The sequence below is a fragment of the Electrona antarctica genome (genome assembly GCF_951216825.1).
Source record: "Electrona antarctica genome assembly, contig: scaffold_244, whole genome shotgun sequence".
Lineage (NCBI taxonomy): Eukaryota > Metazoa > Chordata > Actinopteri > Myctophiformes > Myctophidae > Electrona > Electrona antarctica.
Window position 1 is genome coordinate 1 of NW_027637936.1, and position 19709 is coordinate 19709.

At 45.6% G+C, this 19709-nt stretch overlaps 1 protein-coding gene across 1 annotated transcript in view; it reads left to right on the forward strand.

Moving 5' to 3' along the window:
- Positions 1-70: 70 nt before the first annotated feature.
- The window catches only part of prpf4bb (pre-mRNA processing factor 4Bb), a gene marked incomplete at its 5' end in the record, with an annotated part of 34693 nt that continues 15054 nt past the window's right edge, over positions 71-19709 (forward strand). Inside the window, 7 exons of the mRNA XM_079531443.1 lie at positions 71-232; positions 2381-2462; positions 2567-2786; positions 4011-4084; positions 7933-8023; positions 10989-11136; positions 18096-18233. Of these exons, the coding sequence (XP_079387569.1) occupies positions 71-232; positions 2381-2462; positions 2567-2786; positions 4011-4084; positions 7933-8023; positions 10989-11136; positions 18096-18233 (915 nt within the window). The remainder of the gene's footprint in view (positions 233-2380; positions 2463-2566; positions 2787-4010; positions 4085-7932; positions 8024-10988; positions 11137-18095; positions 18234-19709) is intronic.

Sequence of the window (19709 nt, forward strand, 5' to 3'; positions counted from 1 at the left end):
ATGGGTCAAAATGGGTTAATGTTGTGTGTATCATCAGGTCCGGTGACCGGTTCCTCTTATCTTATCTCAGGTCCGGGGACCGGGACCGCTACGGGAGGCTCCGACAGTACGGGCGCCGCTCCATGTCCCGCGACCGCGAGAGGAGGAGGAGGCGGAGCCGAGACGAGGACAAGTTCAAGGGCAGCCTATCAGAGGGCATGAAGGTCGACCAGGAGTCATCGGGAGAGGAAGTGTGAGTGTGTGTGTGTGTGTGTGTGTGTGTGTGTGTGTGTGTGTGTGTGTGTGTGTGTGTGTGTGTGTGTGTGTGTGTGTGTGACTGTGTGTGTGTGTGTGATCTAAGGTGGTTTTTACACGAGAAGGGTGTTCATAAGAAACGGCAAAATAAAGTATCGTTTGCTGGGGTCCGTTTAGACGAGAAGGGTGTTTTCAGGAGGTGAAAACGCAACAAAGTGAAACCACCTCCCAGAGTGGAAATCTTTGAGAACGCCGTTTTATCCCTTCTCCATGTAAACAGGCAAAACGGTGAATCCGCAAAACTTATAACATCATGGCTCACGTTGGCTCGCAGTTCCTGAACAAGCCTCCCTCCTCGCCTACAAAACGCTGCTCATCAGCGATGGTGAATGTAAAACCATGATGTAAATAAAATGCCTTAATCGTGATAGGTGGCAGCCGCGGCAGCATCGTTTATGTAGGCTAATGTATTATAAAATATATAACCATCCCGTGGCACGCTCTGCCTGCATGCTCTGGGCTGTCTGTCAGCCTGTGTGTCACCTCAACGTGTTATAGAAAGCAGGCAGCGAGCGACGGCCACAACCACGTTGTGTTCTGATTTGTTATAGATTTGTAATGTTCTATTATTTTCTATACTAACTATTCTCCAACACATTTCCCAATGGAAATGGAGACATACGGTATTGTTTACTGTCGTGTCTCTTTAGTTTCTAGAGAGAGACAGATCAATATTATTAAAATTCATTTTTTTAACATCCAATATTCAGCTATAATGTAACATTAATGTTGAATAGCAAAACCCCGATAGGATTGCGTGAAGGGGGAGCTGGCTCTTCTTCTTGTACATAATGTGGGTGACTGGTCTATTTGCCACCTAGCGATATTATAGCGTTTTCATAAAGTGTGCGTTCTCGTCTAAAGGGTCAATACAAAATGAGAACGCAACGGGACCGTTTTATCTGGAGATGGTCGCCGTGTAAAAGGAGTCTAAATCATAACGTCTAGTTCTAACCAAAGATCCTGTGTCTGACGGCCCACCGCGGTCCCGTCGCTAGATCCTGTGTCTGACGGCCCACCGCGGTCCCGTCGCTAGATCCTGTGTCTGACGGCCCACCGCGGTCCCGTCGCTAGATCCTGTGTCTGACGGCCCACCGCGGTCCCGTCGCTAGATCCTGTGTCTGACGGCCCACCGCGGTCCCGTCGCTAGATCCTGTGTCTGACGGCCCACCGCGGTCCCGTCGCTAGATCCTGTGTCTGACGGCCCACCGCGGTCCCGTCGCTAGATCCTGTGTCTGACGGCCCACCGCGGTCCCGTCGCTAGATCCTGTGTCAGACGGCCCACCGCGGTCCCGTCGCTAGATCCTGTGTCTGACGGCCCACCGCGGTCCCGTCGCTAGATCCTGTGTCTGACGGCCCACCGCGGTCCCGTCGCTAGATCCTGTGTCTGACGGCCCACCGCGGTCCCGTCGCTAGATCCTGTGTCTGACGGCCCACCGCGGTCCCGTCGCTAGATCCTGTGTCTGACGGCCCACCGCGGTCCCGTCGCTAGATCCTGTGTCTGACGGCCCACCGCGGTCCCGTCGCTAGATCCTGTGTCAGACGGCCCACCGCGGTCCCGTCGCTAGTCGCGTTAGAATTAATCATACCTCCCGTTGTTGTCGATCGCCTCTAGAGTGTTTTGGCTACATTTAGCTGCTCCAGCTACATCCGGGATAACATCCGGTCCGTCGCTAAATGTGCTGCTATAAATCGCTGGGCTCTGATTTAATGGATTAAATAACCTCTGATTTAATGGATTAAATAACCCCGGGTGTTCGGGGTGTTAAAGGACTGTGTCTCTGTGTGTGACCAGGTGTTAAAGGACTGTGTCTCTGTGTGTGACCAGGTGTTAAAGGACTGTGTCTCTGTGTGTCACCAGGTGTTAAAGGACTGTGTCTCTGTGTGTGAACAGGTGTTAAAGGACTGTGTCTCTGTGTGTGAACAGGTGTTAAAGGACTGTGTCTCTCTGTGTGTTAAAGGACTGTGTCACTGTGTGTGACCAGGTGTTAAAGGACTGTGTCTCTTTGTGTGAACAGGTGTTAAAGGACTGTGTCTCTGTGTGTGAACAGGTGTTAAAGGACTGTGTCTCTCTGTGTGTGAACAGGTTGGACTTTGACGACGTTGAAGAGTTGGACGAAGAGGCTCTGATCGAACAGCGACGCCAGCAACGCCTCGCCATCGTCCAGGTCTGGTTCCTATATATTTGGGGGTCCTTGTTTGCGACAAAGTATAAAAAAAGTAGAATTGTCCTCAGGTCTAAATGGGAGGTAATGTTAAATTATTCCAACAGAAATACAAGGCGGGGGTCGGCGGTGGCGAGGACCCCTCCTCCACCAATCAGACGTCGGAGCCCAGCAGCCCTCAGAGCAGCACGCGGAGCCGCTCCCCTTCCCCCGACGACGTGCTGGAGCGCGTGGCGGCCGACGTCAAGGAGTACGAGAGAGAGAACCTCAACACCTTCGAGGCCAACATCAAGGCCAAGCACAACCTCATCGCCACCGAGAAGGACGGTAACTAATGATATTAATAATACAACCTTTACATCAAAGCTAAACACAACCTCATCGCCACCGAGAAGGACGGTAAATAATGATATTAATAATACAACCTTTACATCAAAGCTAAACACAACCTCATCGCCCAGGAGAAGGACGGTAACTAATGATATTAATAATACAACCTTTACATCAAAGCTAAACACAACCTCATCGCCCAGGAGAAGGACGGTAACTAATGATATTAATAATACAACCTTTACATCAAAACTAAGCACAACCTCATCGCCCAGGAGAAGGACGGTAACTAATGATATTAATAATACAACCTTTACATCAAAACTAAACACAACCTCATCGAGGTTTACAGAGTAAAAGCGTCCATGTCTTTCCGGGACCCCGAGCTTCTATTTTGAAGGAATCCCGGCGCTGATTGTGTTAATCCAGAGCGATTTACAGTAAGAAGAACAACACATGGTATTACATCATCAGACCAGCATCCACTAATCACAGAACAACACATGGTATTACATCATCAGACCAGCATCCACTAATCACAGAACAACACATGGTATTACATCATCAGACCAGCAATCACTAATCACAGAACAACACATGGTATTACATCATCAGACCAGCATCCACTAATCACAGACCAACACATGGTATTACATCATCAGACCAGCATCCACTAATCACAGAACACATGGTATTACATCATCAGACCAGCATCCACTAATCACAGAACAACACATGGTATTACATCATCAGACCAGCAATCACTAATCACAGAACAACACATGGTATTACATCATCAGACCAGCATCCACTAATCACAGAACAACACATGGTATTGCATCATCAGACCAGCATCCACTAATCACAGAACACATGGTATTACATCATCAGACCAGCATCCACTAATCACAGAACAACACATGGTATTGCATCATCAGACCAGCATCCACTAATCACAGAACACATGGTATTGCATCATCAGACCAGCATCCACTAATCACACATTATTTTAGATAATCACACTTACTTGTGCATAGTCGTCTTATCGTTTCCATGTTGAGAAATGTCCGGACAGGTTTATCAAAAAATATATATATATTTATTTCACTTTCTGACGTGTTGTGAGCTTGTAGATCTGTGTCTCCACTCACCTCCGTGTTGTGAGCTTGTAGATCTGTCTCCACTCACCTCCGTCTCTCTCTGCTGCCCCCTGCTGTACAGGAGCCAACCCAAAGAAGCCCTCGGCCCCCGACATGTTTACAGAGTCGGACGACATGTTTGCGGCCGACTTCGATGTGAGTCTCACAGGAACTACAATAAATAACAATGTTTATGTTATGTAAAGACTGGGACAGACAGACAGACAGACAGACAGACTGACTGACTGACTGACTGACTGACTGACTGACTGACTGACTGACTGACTGACTGACTGACTGACTGACTGACTGACTGACTGACTGACTGACTGACTGACTGGGACAGAGTAACAGATATTATTGAATTGATTAGAAATAGCTCTGCATTAGATTAGAAAGTCTGAGCAAGGCAGAATATACAGCTCCATCTCAATGAATTAGAATATTGTGTAAAAGCTAATTTTCTTCCGTAATATAATTAAAAAAGTGAAAATTTCATATATTCTCAATTCGTTGTGCATAAAGTGAAGTATTTTTTTTTGTTTTAATCTTGATGGTTATGGCGTACAGCTCATGAAAATCAAAAAAGCCGATCTCAACAAATTAGAATATTTAACGAGGCCACTAAAAAAATGTTTTCTTTTAAACCGACCATCAGAAAAGTATGAATGTATGCAGTCAATACTTGGGGCTACTTTTGAACAAATCATTTCATCAATGGGGCGTGGCATGGAGGTGATCAGCCAATGGGGCGTGGCATGGAGGTGATCAGCCAATGGGGCGTGGCATGGAGGTGATCAGCCTGTGGCACTGTTGAGGTGTTATGGAAGCCCAGGTTTGCTTTGATAACAGCCGTAAATTAATTTAATTTAATTTAGTAATACCATGGTCTGTACACCAATTGTTAGTAGTTTTAACACAGTAATACCATGGTCAGTACACCAGTTACTAGTAGTTTTAACACAGTAATACCATGGTCAGTACACCAGTTACTAGTAGTTTTAACACAGTAATACCATGGTCAGTACACCAGTTACTAGTAGTTTTAACACAGTAATATCATGGTCAGTACACCAGTTACTAGTAGTTTTAACACAGTAATACCATGGTCAGTACACCAGTTACTAGTAGTTTTATCACAGTAATACCATGGTCAGTACACCAGTTACTAGTAGTTTTAACACAGTAATACCATGGTCAGTACACCAGTTACTAGTAGTTTTAACACAGTAATACCATGGTCAGTACACCAGTTACTAGTAGTTTTAACACAGTAATACCACGGTCAGTACACCAGTTACTAGTAGTTTTAACACAGTAATACCATGGTCAGTACACCAGTTACTAGTAGTTTTAACACAGTAATACCATGGTCAGTACACCAGTTACTAGTAGTTTTAACACAGTAATACAATGGTCTGTACACCAGTTGTTAGTAGTTTTAACACAGTAATACCATGGTCAGTACACCAGTTACTAGTAGTTTTAACACAGTAATACCATGGTCAGTACACCAGTTACTAGTAGTTTTAACACAGTAATATCATGGTCAGTACACCAGTTACTAGTAGTTTTAACACAGTAATACCATGGTCAGTACACCAGTTACTAGTAGTTTTATCACAGTAATACCATGGTCAGTACACCAGTTACTAGTAGTTTTAACACAGTAATACCATGGTCAGTACACCAGTTACTAGTAGTTTTAACACAGTAATACCATGGTCAGTACACCAGTTACTAGTAGTTTTAACACAGTAATACCATGGTCAGTACACCAGTTACTAGTAGTTTTAACACAGTAATACCATGGTCTGTACACCAGTTGTTAGTAGTTTTAACACAGTAATACCATGGTCAGTACACCAGTTACTAGTAGTTTTAACACAGTAATACCATGGTCAGTACACCAGTTACTAGTAGTTTTAACACAGTAATACCATGGTCAGTACACCAGTTACTAGTAGTTTTAACACAGTAATATCATGGTCAGTACACCAGTTACTAGTAGTTTTAACACAGTAATACCATGGTCAGTACACCAGTTACTAGTAGTTTTATCACAGTAATACCATGGTCAGTACACCAGTTACTAGTAGTTTTAACACAGTAATACCATGGTCAGTACACCAGTTACTAGTAGTTTTAACACAGTAATACCATGGTCAGTACACCAGTTACTAGTAGTTTTAACACAGTAATACCATGGTCAGTACACCAGTTACTAGTAGTTTTAACACAGTAATACCATGGTCAGTACACCAATTACTAGTAGTTTTAACACAGTAATACCATGGTCAGTACACCAGTTACTAGTAGTTTTAACACAGTAATATCATGGTCAGTGCACCAGTTACTAGTAGTTTTAACACAGTAATACCATGGTCTGTACACCAGTTACTAGTAGTTTTAACACAGTAATATCATGGTCAGTACACCAGTTACTAGTAGTTTTAACACAGTAATACCATGGTCAGTACACCAGTTACTAGTAGTTTTATCACAGTAATACCATGGTCAGTACACCAGTTACTAGTAGTTTTAACACAGTAATACCATGGTCAGTACACCAGTTACTAGTAGTTTTAACACAGTAATACCATGGTCAGTACACCAGTTACTAGTAGTTTTAACACAGTAATACCATGGTCAGTACACCAGTTACTAGTAGTTTTAACACAGTAATACCATGGTCAGTACACCAGTTACTAGTAGTTTTAACACAGTAATACCATGGTCTGTACACCAGTTGTTAGTAGTTTTAACACAGTAATACCATGGTCAGTACACCAGTTACTAGTAGTTTTAACACAGTAATACCATGGTCAGTACACCAGTTACTAGTAGTTTTAACACAGTAATACCATGGTCAGTACACCAGTTACTAGTAGTTTTAACACAGTAATATCATGGTCAGTACACCAGTTACTAGTAGTTTTAACACAGTAATACCATGGTCAGTACACCAGTTACTAGTAGTTTTATCACAGTAATACCATGGTCAGTACACCAGTTACTAGTAGTTTTAACACAGTAATACCATGGTCAGTACACCAGTTACTAGTAGTTTTAACACAGTAATACCATGGTCAGTACACCAGTTACTAGTAGTTTTAACACAGTAATACCATGGTCAGTACACCAGTTACTAGTAGTTTTAACACAGTAATACCATGGTCAGTACACCAGTTACTAGTAGTTTTAACACAGTAATACCATGGTCTGTACACCAGTTGTTAGTAGTTTTAACACAGTAATACCATGGTCAGTACACCAGTTACTAGTAGTTTTAACACAGTAATACCATGGTCAGTACACCAGTTACTAGTAGTTTTAACACAGTAATACCATGGTCAGTACACCAGTTACTAGTAGTTTTAACACAGTAATACCATGGTCAGTACACCAGTTACTAGTAGTTTTAACACAGTAATACCATGGTCAGTACACCAGTTACTAGTAGTTTTGGCTCTGTGGGCAGGTGCCAAATTGAGCTGGAAAGGAAAATTAGCATCTCCATGAAGCTTGTCAACATACTGAAGCACAATGTACTCTAAAAAGATGGCTGTGTTGAAACCATTGTTAACTTTTCACTGTCAGTGGATCAACACCATAGCAGATAACATGGCCTAAATCATCACTGTAGTTTTTGCTCTGTGGGCAGGTGTAGTTTTGGCTCTGTGGGCAGGTGTAGTTTTGGCTCTGTGGGCAGGTGTAGTTTTGGCTCTGTGGGAAGGTGCCAAGTGCTGCTGGAAAAGGAAGATCAGCATCAACATAAAGCTTGTCAATGTACGGAGGCTCACAGTTCTGTAAAATAGATGGTTGATTGTTATATTACCAATTACAGTAAGGATTAAGTAACATTATTGTGTTGATGGTTAACAGAGAGATGAGGTTACTAACTGTAACCTCTGTGTTAACAGAGTGCCAGGATGAGGTTACTAACTGTAACCCTTCTGTTAACAGAGTGATGAGGTTACTAACTGTAACCCCTGTGTTAACAGAGTGCCAGGATGAGAGCAGCAGGCGTTGGGAAGGACTTCAAGGAGAATCCCAACCTGAGAGACAACTGGACGGATGCAGAGGGTTACTATAGTAAGTACACACTATATACTAGTACTACACTAAGTACACACTACAGTATCTAACCCCAACCTGAGAGACAACTGGACGGATGCAGAGGGTTACTATAGTAAGTACACACTATATACTAATACTACACTAAGTACACACTATATACTACTAGTACTACACTAAGTACACACTACAGTATCTAACCCCAACCTGAGAGACAACTGGACGGATGCAGAGGGTTACTATTGTAAGTACACACTATATACTAATACTACACTAAGTACACACTATAAGTACACACTACAGTATCTAACCCCAACCTGAGAGACAACTGGACGGATGCAGAGGGTTACTATAGTAAGTATATACTACTAATACTACACTAAGTACACACTATATACTAATACTACAGTAAGACTCATTTAGTTTAGGGGCGGCGGTGGCTCAGGGGTAGAGTGTCTGGATGGTAACCGTAAGGTTGCCAGTTCGAACCCGGGCTCCCCCAGAGTTACTGTCGAAGTGTCCTTGAGCAAGACACTGAACCCCTAATTGCTCCCGATGTGCTAGTTGGTGCCTTGCATGGTTTCCGCTGTCATCGGTGTGTGAATGGGTGAATGTAATGCACAATCTCTGTAAAGCGCCTTGGATAAAGGCGCTATATAAATGCACCATTTACCATTTACCATTTATTTAGTTTACATTAATACAGCTGGTCCTGGGTGTGGTCCTGGGTGTGACCCACAGAGCTGAGGTGATGAGCGAGCACCCTCACTGCTCACCTCGGTGACCTACAGAGCTGTGGTGATGGGCGAGCACCCTCACTGCTCACCTCGGTGACCCACAGAGCTGAGGTGATGAGCGAGCACCCTCACTGCTCACCTCGGCTCACCTTGCTGTTTGTATTCTTAGTTCCAACTATCTCTAAATGCTCACCTTGCTGTTTGTATTCTTAGTTCCAACTATCTCTAAATGCTCACCTTGCTGTTTGTATTCTTAGTTCCAACTATCTCTAAATGCTCACCTTGATCTTTGTATTCTTAGTTCCAACTATCTCTAAATGCCCACCTTGCTGTTTGTATTCTTAGTTCCAACTATCTAAATGCTCACCTTGATGTTTGTATTCTTAGTTCCAACTATCTAAATGCTCACCTTGATGTTTGTATTCTTAGTTCCAACTATCTCTAAATGCTCACCTTGCTGTTTGTATTCTTAGTTCCAACTATCTCTAAATGCTCACCTTGATCTTTGTATTCTTAGTTCCAACTATCTCTAAATGCCCACCTTGCTGTTTGTATTCTTAGTTCCAACTATCTCTAAATGCTCACCTTGATGTTTGTATTCTTAGTTCCAACTATCTCTAAATGCTCACCTTGATGTTTGTATTCTTAGTTCCAACTATCTCTAAATGCTCACCTTGCTGTTTGTATTCTTAGTTCCAACTATCTCTAAATGCTCACCTTGATGTTTGTATTCTTAGTTCCAACTATCTAAATGCCCACCTTGCTGTTTGTATTCTTAGTTCCAACTATCTCTAAATGCTCACCTTGATGTTTGTATTCTTAGTTCCAACTATCTCTAAATGCTCACCTTGATGTTTGTATTCTTAGTTCCAACTATCTCTAAATGCTCACCTTGATGTTTGTATTCTTAGTTCCAACTATCTCTAAATGCTCACCTTGCTGTTTGTATTCTTAGTTCCAACTATCTCTAAATGCTCACCTTGATGTTTGTATTCTTAGTTCCAACTATCTCTAAATGCTCACCTTGCTGTTTGTATTCTTAGTTCCAACTATCTCTAAATGCTCACCTTGATGTTTGTATTCTTAGTTCCAACTATCTCTAAATGCTCACCTTGATGTTTGTATTCTTAGTTCCAACTATCTCTAAATGCTCACCTTGCTGTTTGTATTCTTAGTTCCAACTATCTCTAAATGCTCACCTTGATGTTTGTATTCTTAGTTCCAACTATCTCTAAATGCTCACCTTGATGTTTGTATTCTTAGTTCCAACTATCTCTAAATGCTCACCTTGATGTTTGTATTCTTCCAACTATCTCTAAATGCTCACCTTGCTGTTTGTATTCTTAGTTCCAACTATCTCTAAATGCTCACCTTGCTGTTTGTATTCTTAGTTCCAACTATCTCTAAATGCTCACCTTGATGTTTGTATTCTTAGTTCCAACTATCTAAATGCTCACCTTGATGTTTGTATTCTTAGTTCCAACTATCTAAATGCTCACCTTGATGTTTGTATTCTTAGTTCCAACTATCTCTAAATGCTCACCTTGATGTTTGTATTCTTAGTTCCAACTATCTCTAAATGCTCACCTTGATGTTTGTATTCTTCCAACTATCTCTAAATGCTCACCTTGATGTTTGTATTCTTCCAACTATCTCTAAATGCTCACCTTGATGTTTGTATTCTTCCAAATATCTCTAAATGCTCACCTTGATGTTTGTATTCTTCCAACTATCTTGTGCAAACCTCCACACGCTGGTCGCAAACATTAACATGTTTTTACCATGTTCCTAGGGGTGAACATCGGGGAGACGCTGGACATTAACATGTTTTTAACGTGTTTAGGGGTGAACATCGGGGAGACTGGACATTAACATGTTTTACCATGTTTCTAGGGGTGAACATCGGGGAGACGCTGGACATTAACATGTTTTTACCATGTTTCTAGGGGTGAACATCGGGGAGACGCTGGACATTAACATGTTTTTAACGTGTTTAGGGGTGAACATCGGGGAGACTGGACATTAACATGTTTTACCATGTTTCTAGGGGTGAACATCGGGGAGACGCTGGACATTAACATGTTTTTACCATGTTTCTAGGGGTGAACATCGGGGAGACGCTGGACATTAACATGTTTTTACCATGTTTCTAGGGGTGAACATCGGGGAGAAGCTGGACATTAACATTTAACGTGTTCCTAGGGGTGAACATCGGAGACATTAACATGTTTTTAACGTGTTTCTAGGGGTGAACATCGGGGAGACTCTGGACAAGCGCTACGACGTGTATGGCTACACGGGTCAGGGCGTGTTCAGCAACGTGATCAGAGCCAGGGACACCGCCCGCGCCGGCCAGGAGGTGGCAGTGAAGATCATCAGGAACAACGAGCTCATGTGAGTCAATGGAGACATAATTCATATGAAACATGACATCATTCAATCAACATTTGGTCTATGAATATGTCTTTGAATCATGTTTATTGGCTGCCCTAAAAGAGGATTTAAAGGTATTTGTAAGTGAAGGTTTTCGGTTAAATTAAAACATGTATCTTTAATATATTCTGATGGGTAATCCTTGCTACAGAGTGATTGTTCTGTAGCAGAGCTCTCCCTGTCTCTCCTCCAGAGTGATTGTTCTGTAGCAGAGCTCTCCCTGTCTCTCCTCCAGAGTGATTGTTCTGTAGCAGAGCTCTCCCTGTCTCTCCTCCAGAGTGATTGTTCTGTAGCAGAGCTCTCCCTGTCTCTCCTCCAGAGTGATTGTTCTGTAGCAGAGCTCTCCCTGTCTCTCCTCCACTAGCCTCGGAAACCCACACCTTTTTATTTACAGGGAGAGAAAAAAAAGTCTGGGTCAGAGTCCACTTCAATCCGGCATAGAGCAGCGCAAACGTCGATCACTCTCTGATTTCTGATCGTCTGCACCTTTGTTAAATTGACGCGCACACACACACACACACACACACACACACACACACACGGGTGAATGTAATGCACACTCCTCTCTCTCTCTGTCGCTCTAATTAATTACCGGTAGTCTCATGTCACGCAACTGCGTCTAGACTGCCAGGCTACTCCTCCACCAACTGATAGTGCTGTTCTGTGATACTCTCATAGATGTTACAGATGTTCTGTGGGGCGGCTGTGGCTCAGGAGGTAGAGTGGGTCGTCCAATGATCCCTGGGTCGGTTGTTCGAATCCTGGCTCCTCCTCCTGAACCCCACACTGCCTCCAATGAGACACTGAACCCCACACTGCCTACAATGAGACACTGAACCCCACCCTGCCTCCAATGAGACACTGAACCCCACCCTGCCTCCAATGAGACACTGAACCCCACCCTGCCTGCAATGAGACACTGAACCCCACTCTATCTCCAATGAGACACTGAACCCCACCCTGTCTCCAATGAGACACTGAACCCCACCCTGCCTCCAATGAGACACTGAACCCCACCCTGCCTACAATGAGACACTGAACCCCACCCTGCCTCCAATGAGACACTGAACCCCACTCTATCTCCAATGAGACACTGAACCGCACACTGTCTCCAATGAGACACTGAACCCCACCCTGCCTCCAATGAGACACTGAACCCCACACTGTCTCCAATGAGACACTGAACCCCACCCTGCCTACAATGAGACACTGAACCCCACACTGCCTCCAATGAAACAGAGCCCCACACTGTCTTCAGTGAAACACTGAACCCCACACTGTCTCCAGTGAGACACTGAACCCCACACTGTCTCCAGTGAGACACTGAACCCCACACTGCCTCCAATGAGACACTGAACCCCACACTGCCTCCAATGAGACACTGAACCCCACCCTGCCTCCAATGAGACACTGAACCCCACACTGTCTCCAGTGAGACACTGAACCCCACACTGCCTCCAATGAGACACTGAACCGCACACTGTCTCCAATGAGACACTGAACCCCACCCTGCCTCCAATGAGACACTGAACCCCACACTGTCTCCAATGAGACACTGAACCCCACCCTGCCTACAATGAGACACTGAACCCCACACTGCCTCCAATGAAACAGAGCCCCACACTGTCTTCAGTGAAACACTGAACCCCACACTGTCTCCAGTGAGACACTGAACCCCACACTGTCTCCAGTGAGACACTGAACCCCACACTGCCTCCAATGAGACACTGAACCCCACACTGCCTCCAATAAGACACTGAACCCCACCCTGCCTCCAATGAGACACTGAACCCCACACTGTCTCCAGTGAGACACTGAACCCCACACTGCCTCCAATGAGACACTGAACCCCACACTGCCTCCAATGAGACACTGAACCCCACACTGCCTCCAGTGAGACACTGAACCCCACACTGCCTCCAATGAGACACTGAACCCCACACTGTCTCCAGTGAGACACTGAACCCCACCCTGCCTCCAATGAGACACTGAACCCCACACTGTCTCCAATGAGACACTGAACCCCACACTGCCTCCAATGAGACACTGAACCCCACTCTATCTCCAATGAGACACTGAACCCCACACTGTCTCCAATGAGACACTGGACCCCACCCTGCCTCCAATGAGACACTGAACCCCACACTGTCTCCAATGAGACACTGAACCCCACCCTGCCTCCAATGAGACACTGAACCCCACCCTGCCTCCAATGAGACACTGAACCCCACACTGCCTCCAATGAGACACTGAACCCCACCCTGCCTCCAATGAGACACTGAACCCCACACTGCCTCCAATGAGACACTGAACCCCACCCTGCCTACAATGAGACACTGAACCCCACCCTGCCTCCAATGAGACACTGAACCCCACCCTGCCTACAATGAGACACTGAACCCCACCCTGCCTCCAATGAGACACTGAACCCCACTCTATCTCCAATGAGACACTGAACCGCACACTGTCTCCAATGAGACACTGAACCCCACCCTGCCTCCAATGAGACACTGAACCCCACACTGTCTCCAATGAGACACTGAACCCCACCCTGCCTACAATGAGACACTGAACCCCACACTGCCTCCAATGAAACAGAGCCCCACACTGTCTTCAGTGAAACACTGAACCCCACACTGTCTCCAGTGAGACACTGAACCCCACACTGTCTCCAGTGAGACACTGAACCCCACACTGCCTCCAATGAGACACTGAACCCCACACTGCCTCCAATGAGACACTGAACCCCACCCTGCCTCCAATGAGACACTGAACCCCACACTGTCTCCAGTGAGACACTGAACCCCACACTGCCTCCAATGAGACACTGAACCCCACACTGCCTCCAATGAGACACTGAACCCCACACTGTCTCCAGTGAGACACTGAACCCCACACTGCCTCCAATGAGACACTGAACCCCACACTGCTTCCAATGAGACACTGAACCCCACCCTGACTCCAGTGAGACACTGAACCCCACCCTGCCTCCAATGAGACACTGAACCCCACCCTGCCTCCAATGAGACACTGAACCCCACACTGTCTCCAGTGAGACACTGAACCCCACCCTGCCTCCAATGAGACACTGAACCACACCCTGCCTCCAGTGAGACACTGAACCCCACACTGTCTCCAATGAGACACTGAACCCCACCCTGCCTCCAATGAGACACTGAACCCCACCCTGACTCCAGTGAGACACTGAACCCCACCCTGCCTCCAATGAGACAATGAACCCCACACTGCCTCCAATGAGACACTGAACCCCACCCTGTCTCCAATGAGACACTGAACCCCACCCTGCCTCCAATGAGACACTGAACCCCACACTGTCTCCAATGAGACACTGAACCCCACCCTGCCTCCAATGAGACACTGAACCACACCCTGCCTCCAGTGAGACACTGAACCCCACACTGTCTCCAGTGAGACACTGAACCCCACCCTGCCTCCAATGAGACACTGAACCCCACCCTGCCTCCAGTGAGACACTGAACCCCACCCTGCCTCCAATGAGACACTGAACCCCACACTGTCTCCAATGAGACACTGAACCCCACCCTGCCTCCAGTGAGACACTGAACCCCACCCTGCCTCCAATGAGACACTGAACCCCACACTGTCTCCAATGAGACACTGAACCCCACACTGCCTCCAATGAGACACTGAACCCCACCCTGCCTCCAATGAGACACTGAACCCCACCCTGCCTCTAATGAGACACTGAACCCCACACTATCTCCAATGATACACTGAACCGCACACTGTCTCCAATGAGACACTGAACCCCACGCTGTCTCCAATGAGACACTGAACCCCACCCTGCTTCCAATGAGACACTGCACCCCACCCTGCCTCCAATGAGACACTGAACCCCACCCTGCCTCCAATGAGACACTGAACCCCACCCTGCCTCCAATGAGACACTGAACCCCACCCTGCCTCCAATGAGACACTGAACCCCACACTGTCTCCAATGAGACACTGAACCCCAACCTGCCTACAATGAGACACTGAACCCCACACTGTATCCAGGGCTCGACGCTTAGCATTTTTCCAAGTAGCACGTGTGCGACTAAGTTGAAAAATCTAGTAGCACACAAATTATTTTAGGAGCACGATGAAAAGTTATCAAATAATGTGTTTTTGAGGGGCGCCAGCCCCTCCCTCCTATATACAGCTGTAGTACCCACACGTCTCAATATCTGCCATTGACAATGAAAGGAGAAATTAGGTCAAAATTCCGCTAAATATGATGTAAATTAAACATCAAAACATTAAACGCCATTGACATTGAAAGGACAATGTATGTCATATGTAAACGAGAAAATCAGCTAACCAATCACAGGCATTCTGATTGGCCAATATTAGATGATTCATGATGATGTATGATGATAAGAGCGCCCTCACTTCACACAGGTGTGATTTTTCTTTAATACAGTGATATGAGGTAGGGGGCGGGCAATATGAAAAAATATTATTATCACAATATCTTTCAGAAATGATCACAATATTGATATTCATCTGGATTTGTTTGTTTTTATATAATCTATATAATCAATTTGTTTTTATGCTGATAGTCTATTCGTTTTTTTATGCAAATAGATAGAGGGATAGATGGATAGATAGATGGATAATCAATTCATTTTATGTTGCTCATGTATGGATGGATGGACAGACAGACAGACAGACAGACAGACTTTCTATCCGTTTTTATCCTGCTGTTCTATCGTGTGAGATTCGGTGCAGGGCACCGCAGACTACTCGATGGTACTATTAGTATTGTAACATTCTCCTTGGCTTTGACTGCTTCAGTTCAGACCATCGTACATAGGCTATACACCTCGGCGTGGTGGAAGGAGGTAGTGGGGGGCTCTTTGCCTTTTTTCCGTCGCTCGTTATGCAGGCTACTGACTAATATGTACCCAGCCAAGTCGGTCATTCGTATTATCATTTGCGCTGCGCACAGGATTTTGTAAGCGAGGTGCTGAGCGATGGTTGTTTTGGTAGAATCCGTGCACGGTGCACACGTGCACTCTTTGCGTGCACGGCCGCACGCTGTTTCACCCACGCTTGGTTAAAAGTTATCGAGTGATGTTTGAACATTAAACTTTCCAAATAACTTTAGTATTCAACGTGTCGGGGTCCTAGCAACTCCTGTGCTATCATGCTATCCTGCAGCTCCGCTGCTGACAGGGAAGAGAAGTACTGAGCAGCAACACATGGAGGGGCGGGGCGGTGGGAGCAAAAGGGACAGATCTTCAAATGAACGCCGCATTGAGTCTCGACACGTTGTTAGCTTGTAGATCTGCTCTTTTTGGCGAACGACACCGCCGTACTATATAAATATAAATGTAGGTATAGAACCGCGACTATAGACTGTGCACTTGCTGTAGAGCCTTGTCTTTATCACGATTGAACGGTCAAATTCTGTAGTCGCACGGGTGCTACAAAGTGAATTTGACAACTCGCACGGTGATATTTTAACTCGCAAATGCGAGTACCTAGTCGCACTGTCGAGCCCTGACTGTATCCAGTGATACACTGAACCCCACACTGCCTCTAATGAGATACAGAACCCCACACTGCCTCCAATGAGACACTGAACCCCACCCTGCCTCCAATGAGACACTGAACCCCACACTGTCTCCAGTGAGACACTGAACCCCACACTGCCTCCAATGAGACACTGAACCCCACACTGCCTCCAATGAGACACTGAACCCCACACTGCTTCCAATGAGACACTGAACCCCACCCTGACTCCAGTGAGACACTGAACCCCACCCTGCCTCCAATGAGACAATGAACCCCACACTGCCTCTAATGAGACGTACGTAATGTCTGGTATTTGAACCTCTAAGGTACGTAATGTCTGGTCTTTGAACCTCTAAGGTACATAATGTCTGGTCTTTGAACCTCTAAGGTACATAATGTCTGGTCTTTGAACCTTTAAGGTACATAATGTCTGGTCTTTGAACCTCTAAGGTATGTATAGAGACCTGTGTCTGGTCTTTGAACCTCTAAGGTATGTACAGAGACCTGTGTATGGTCTTTGAACACTGAACCCCACACTGCCTCCAATGAGACACTGAACCCCACCCTGCCTCCAATGAGACACTGAACCCCACACTGTCTCCAGTGAGACACTGAACCCCACACTGCCTCCAATGAGACACTGAACCCCACACTGCCTCCAATGAGACACTGAACCCCACACTGCTTCCAATGAGACACTGAACCCCACCCTGACTCCAGTGAGACACTGAACCCCACCCTGCCTCCAATGAGACAATTAACCCCACACTGCCTCTAATGAGACACTGAACCCCACACTGCCTCCAGTGAGACACTGAACCCCACACTGCCTCCAATGAGACACTGAACCCCACACTGTCTCCAATGAGACACTGAACCCCACACTGTCTCCAATGAGACAATGAACCCCACACTGCCTCTAATGAGACACTGAACCCCACACTGCCTCCAATGAGACACTGAACCCCACACTGCCTCCAATGAGACACTGAACCCCACCCTGCCTCCAATGAGACAATGAACCCCACACTGCCTCTAATGAGACACTGAACCCCACACTGCCTCCAATGAGACACTGAACCCCACACTGCCTCCAATGAGACACTGAACCCCACACTGCCTCCAATGAGTCTGTCGGTGTGAGCTCGGCACCGTCGGTGTGAGCTCGCCACCGTCGGTGTGAGCTCGCCACCGTCGGTGTGTGAATGTGGGAAGTGAGGACGCTGGCGTCGACTGTTCACCGCTTCACCTCCCAATGTATGAATGAATGGACCGTTGTAAAGTGCTTTGAGTAAGCATAGAAAAGCGCTATAAACATGTAATCCATTATTATTATTATTATTTCCATAAACATGACAGATGTTGTGTTCCGTTTCCAGGCAGAAGACGGGTCTGAAGGAGCTGGAGTTCCTGAAGAAGCTCAACGACGCCGACCCAGACGACAAGTTCCACTGCCTGCGTCTCTTCAGACACTTTTACCACAAGCAGCACCTGTGTCTGGTCTTTGAACCTCTAAGGTACATAATGTCTGGTCTTTGAACCTCTAAGGTATTTACAGAGACCTGTGTCTGGTCTTTGAACCTCTAAGGTACGTAATGTCTGGTCTTTGAACCTCTAAGGTACATAATGTCTGGTCTTTGAACCTCTAAGGTACATAATGTCTGGTCTTTGAACCTCTAAGGTACATAATGTCTGGTCTTTGAACCTCTAAGGTACATAATGTCTGGTCTTTGAACCTCTAAGGTACATAATGTCTGGTCTTTGAACCTCTAAGGTATTTACAGAGACCTGTGTCTGGTCTTTGAACCTCTAAGGTACGTAATGCCTGGTCTTTGAACCTCTAAGGTACATAATGTCTGGTCTTTGAACCTCTAAGGTACATAATGTCTGGTCTTTGAACCTCTAAGGTACATAATGTCTGGTCTTTGAACCTCTAAGGTATGTACAGAGACCTGTGTCTGGTCTTTGAACCTCTAAGGTATTTACAGAGACCTGTGTCTGGTCTTTGAACCTCTAAGGTACGTACAGAGACCTGTGTCTGGTCTTTGAACCTCTAAGGTACGTAATGTCTGGTATTTGAACTTCTAAGGTACGTAATGTCTGGTCTTTGAACCTCTAAGGTACATAATGTCTGGTCTTTGAACCTCTAAGGTACATAATGTCTGGTCTTTGAACCTTTAAGGTACATAATGTCTGGTCTTTGAACCTCTAAGGTATGTACAGAGACCTGTGTCTGGTCTTTGAACCTCTAAGGTATGTACAGAGACCTGTGTCTGGTCTTTGAACCTCTAAGGTATGTACAGAGACCTGTGTCTGGTCTTTGAACCTCTAAGGTATGTACAGAGACCTGTGTCTGGTCTTTGAACCTCTAAGGTACGTACAGAGACCTGTGTCTGGTCTTTGAACCTCTAAGGTACATAATGTCTGGTCTTTGAACCTCTAAGGTACATAATGTCTGGTCTTTGAACCTCTAAGGTACATAATGTCTGGTCTTTGAACCTCTAAGGTACGTAATGTCTGGTCTTTGAACCTCTAAGGTACATAATGTCTGGTCTTTGAACCTCTAAGGTACGTAATGTCTGGTCTTTGAACCTCTAAGGTACATAATGTCTGGTCTTTGAACCTCTAAGGTACATAATGTCTGGTCTTTGAACCTCTAAGGTACGTAATGTCTGGTCTTTGAACCTCTAAGGTACATAATGTCTGGTCTTTGAACCTCTAAGGTACGTAATGTCTGGTCTTTGAACCTCTAAGGTACTTACAGAGACCTGTGTCTGGTGTTTGAGCCTCTAAAGTACGTAGGAGAGGGGGCAGCAGTGGATCAGGGGGTAGAGTGGCCCGTACAGCAGCTGGATAGGAACCGTGAGGTTCCCGTTTTTATCCCTGTGGGCTCCCCCAGAGTTAGTGTGGAAATGTCCTTGAGCAAGACTCTGAACCCCTGAATGCTCCTTGTGTGTGTGTGTGTGTGTGTGTGTGTGTGTGTGTGTGTGTGT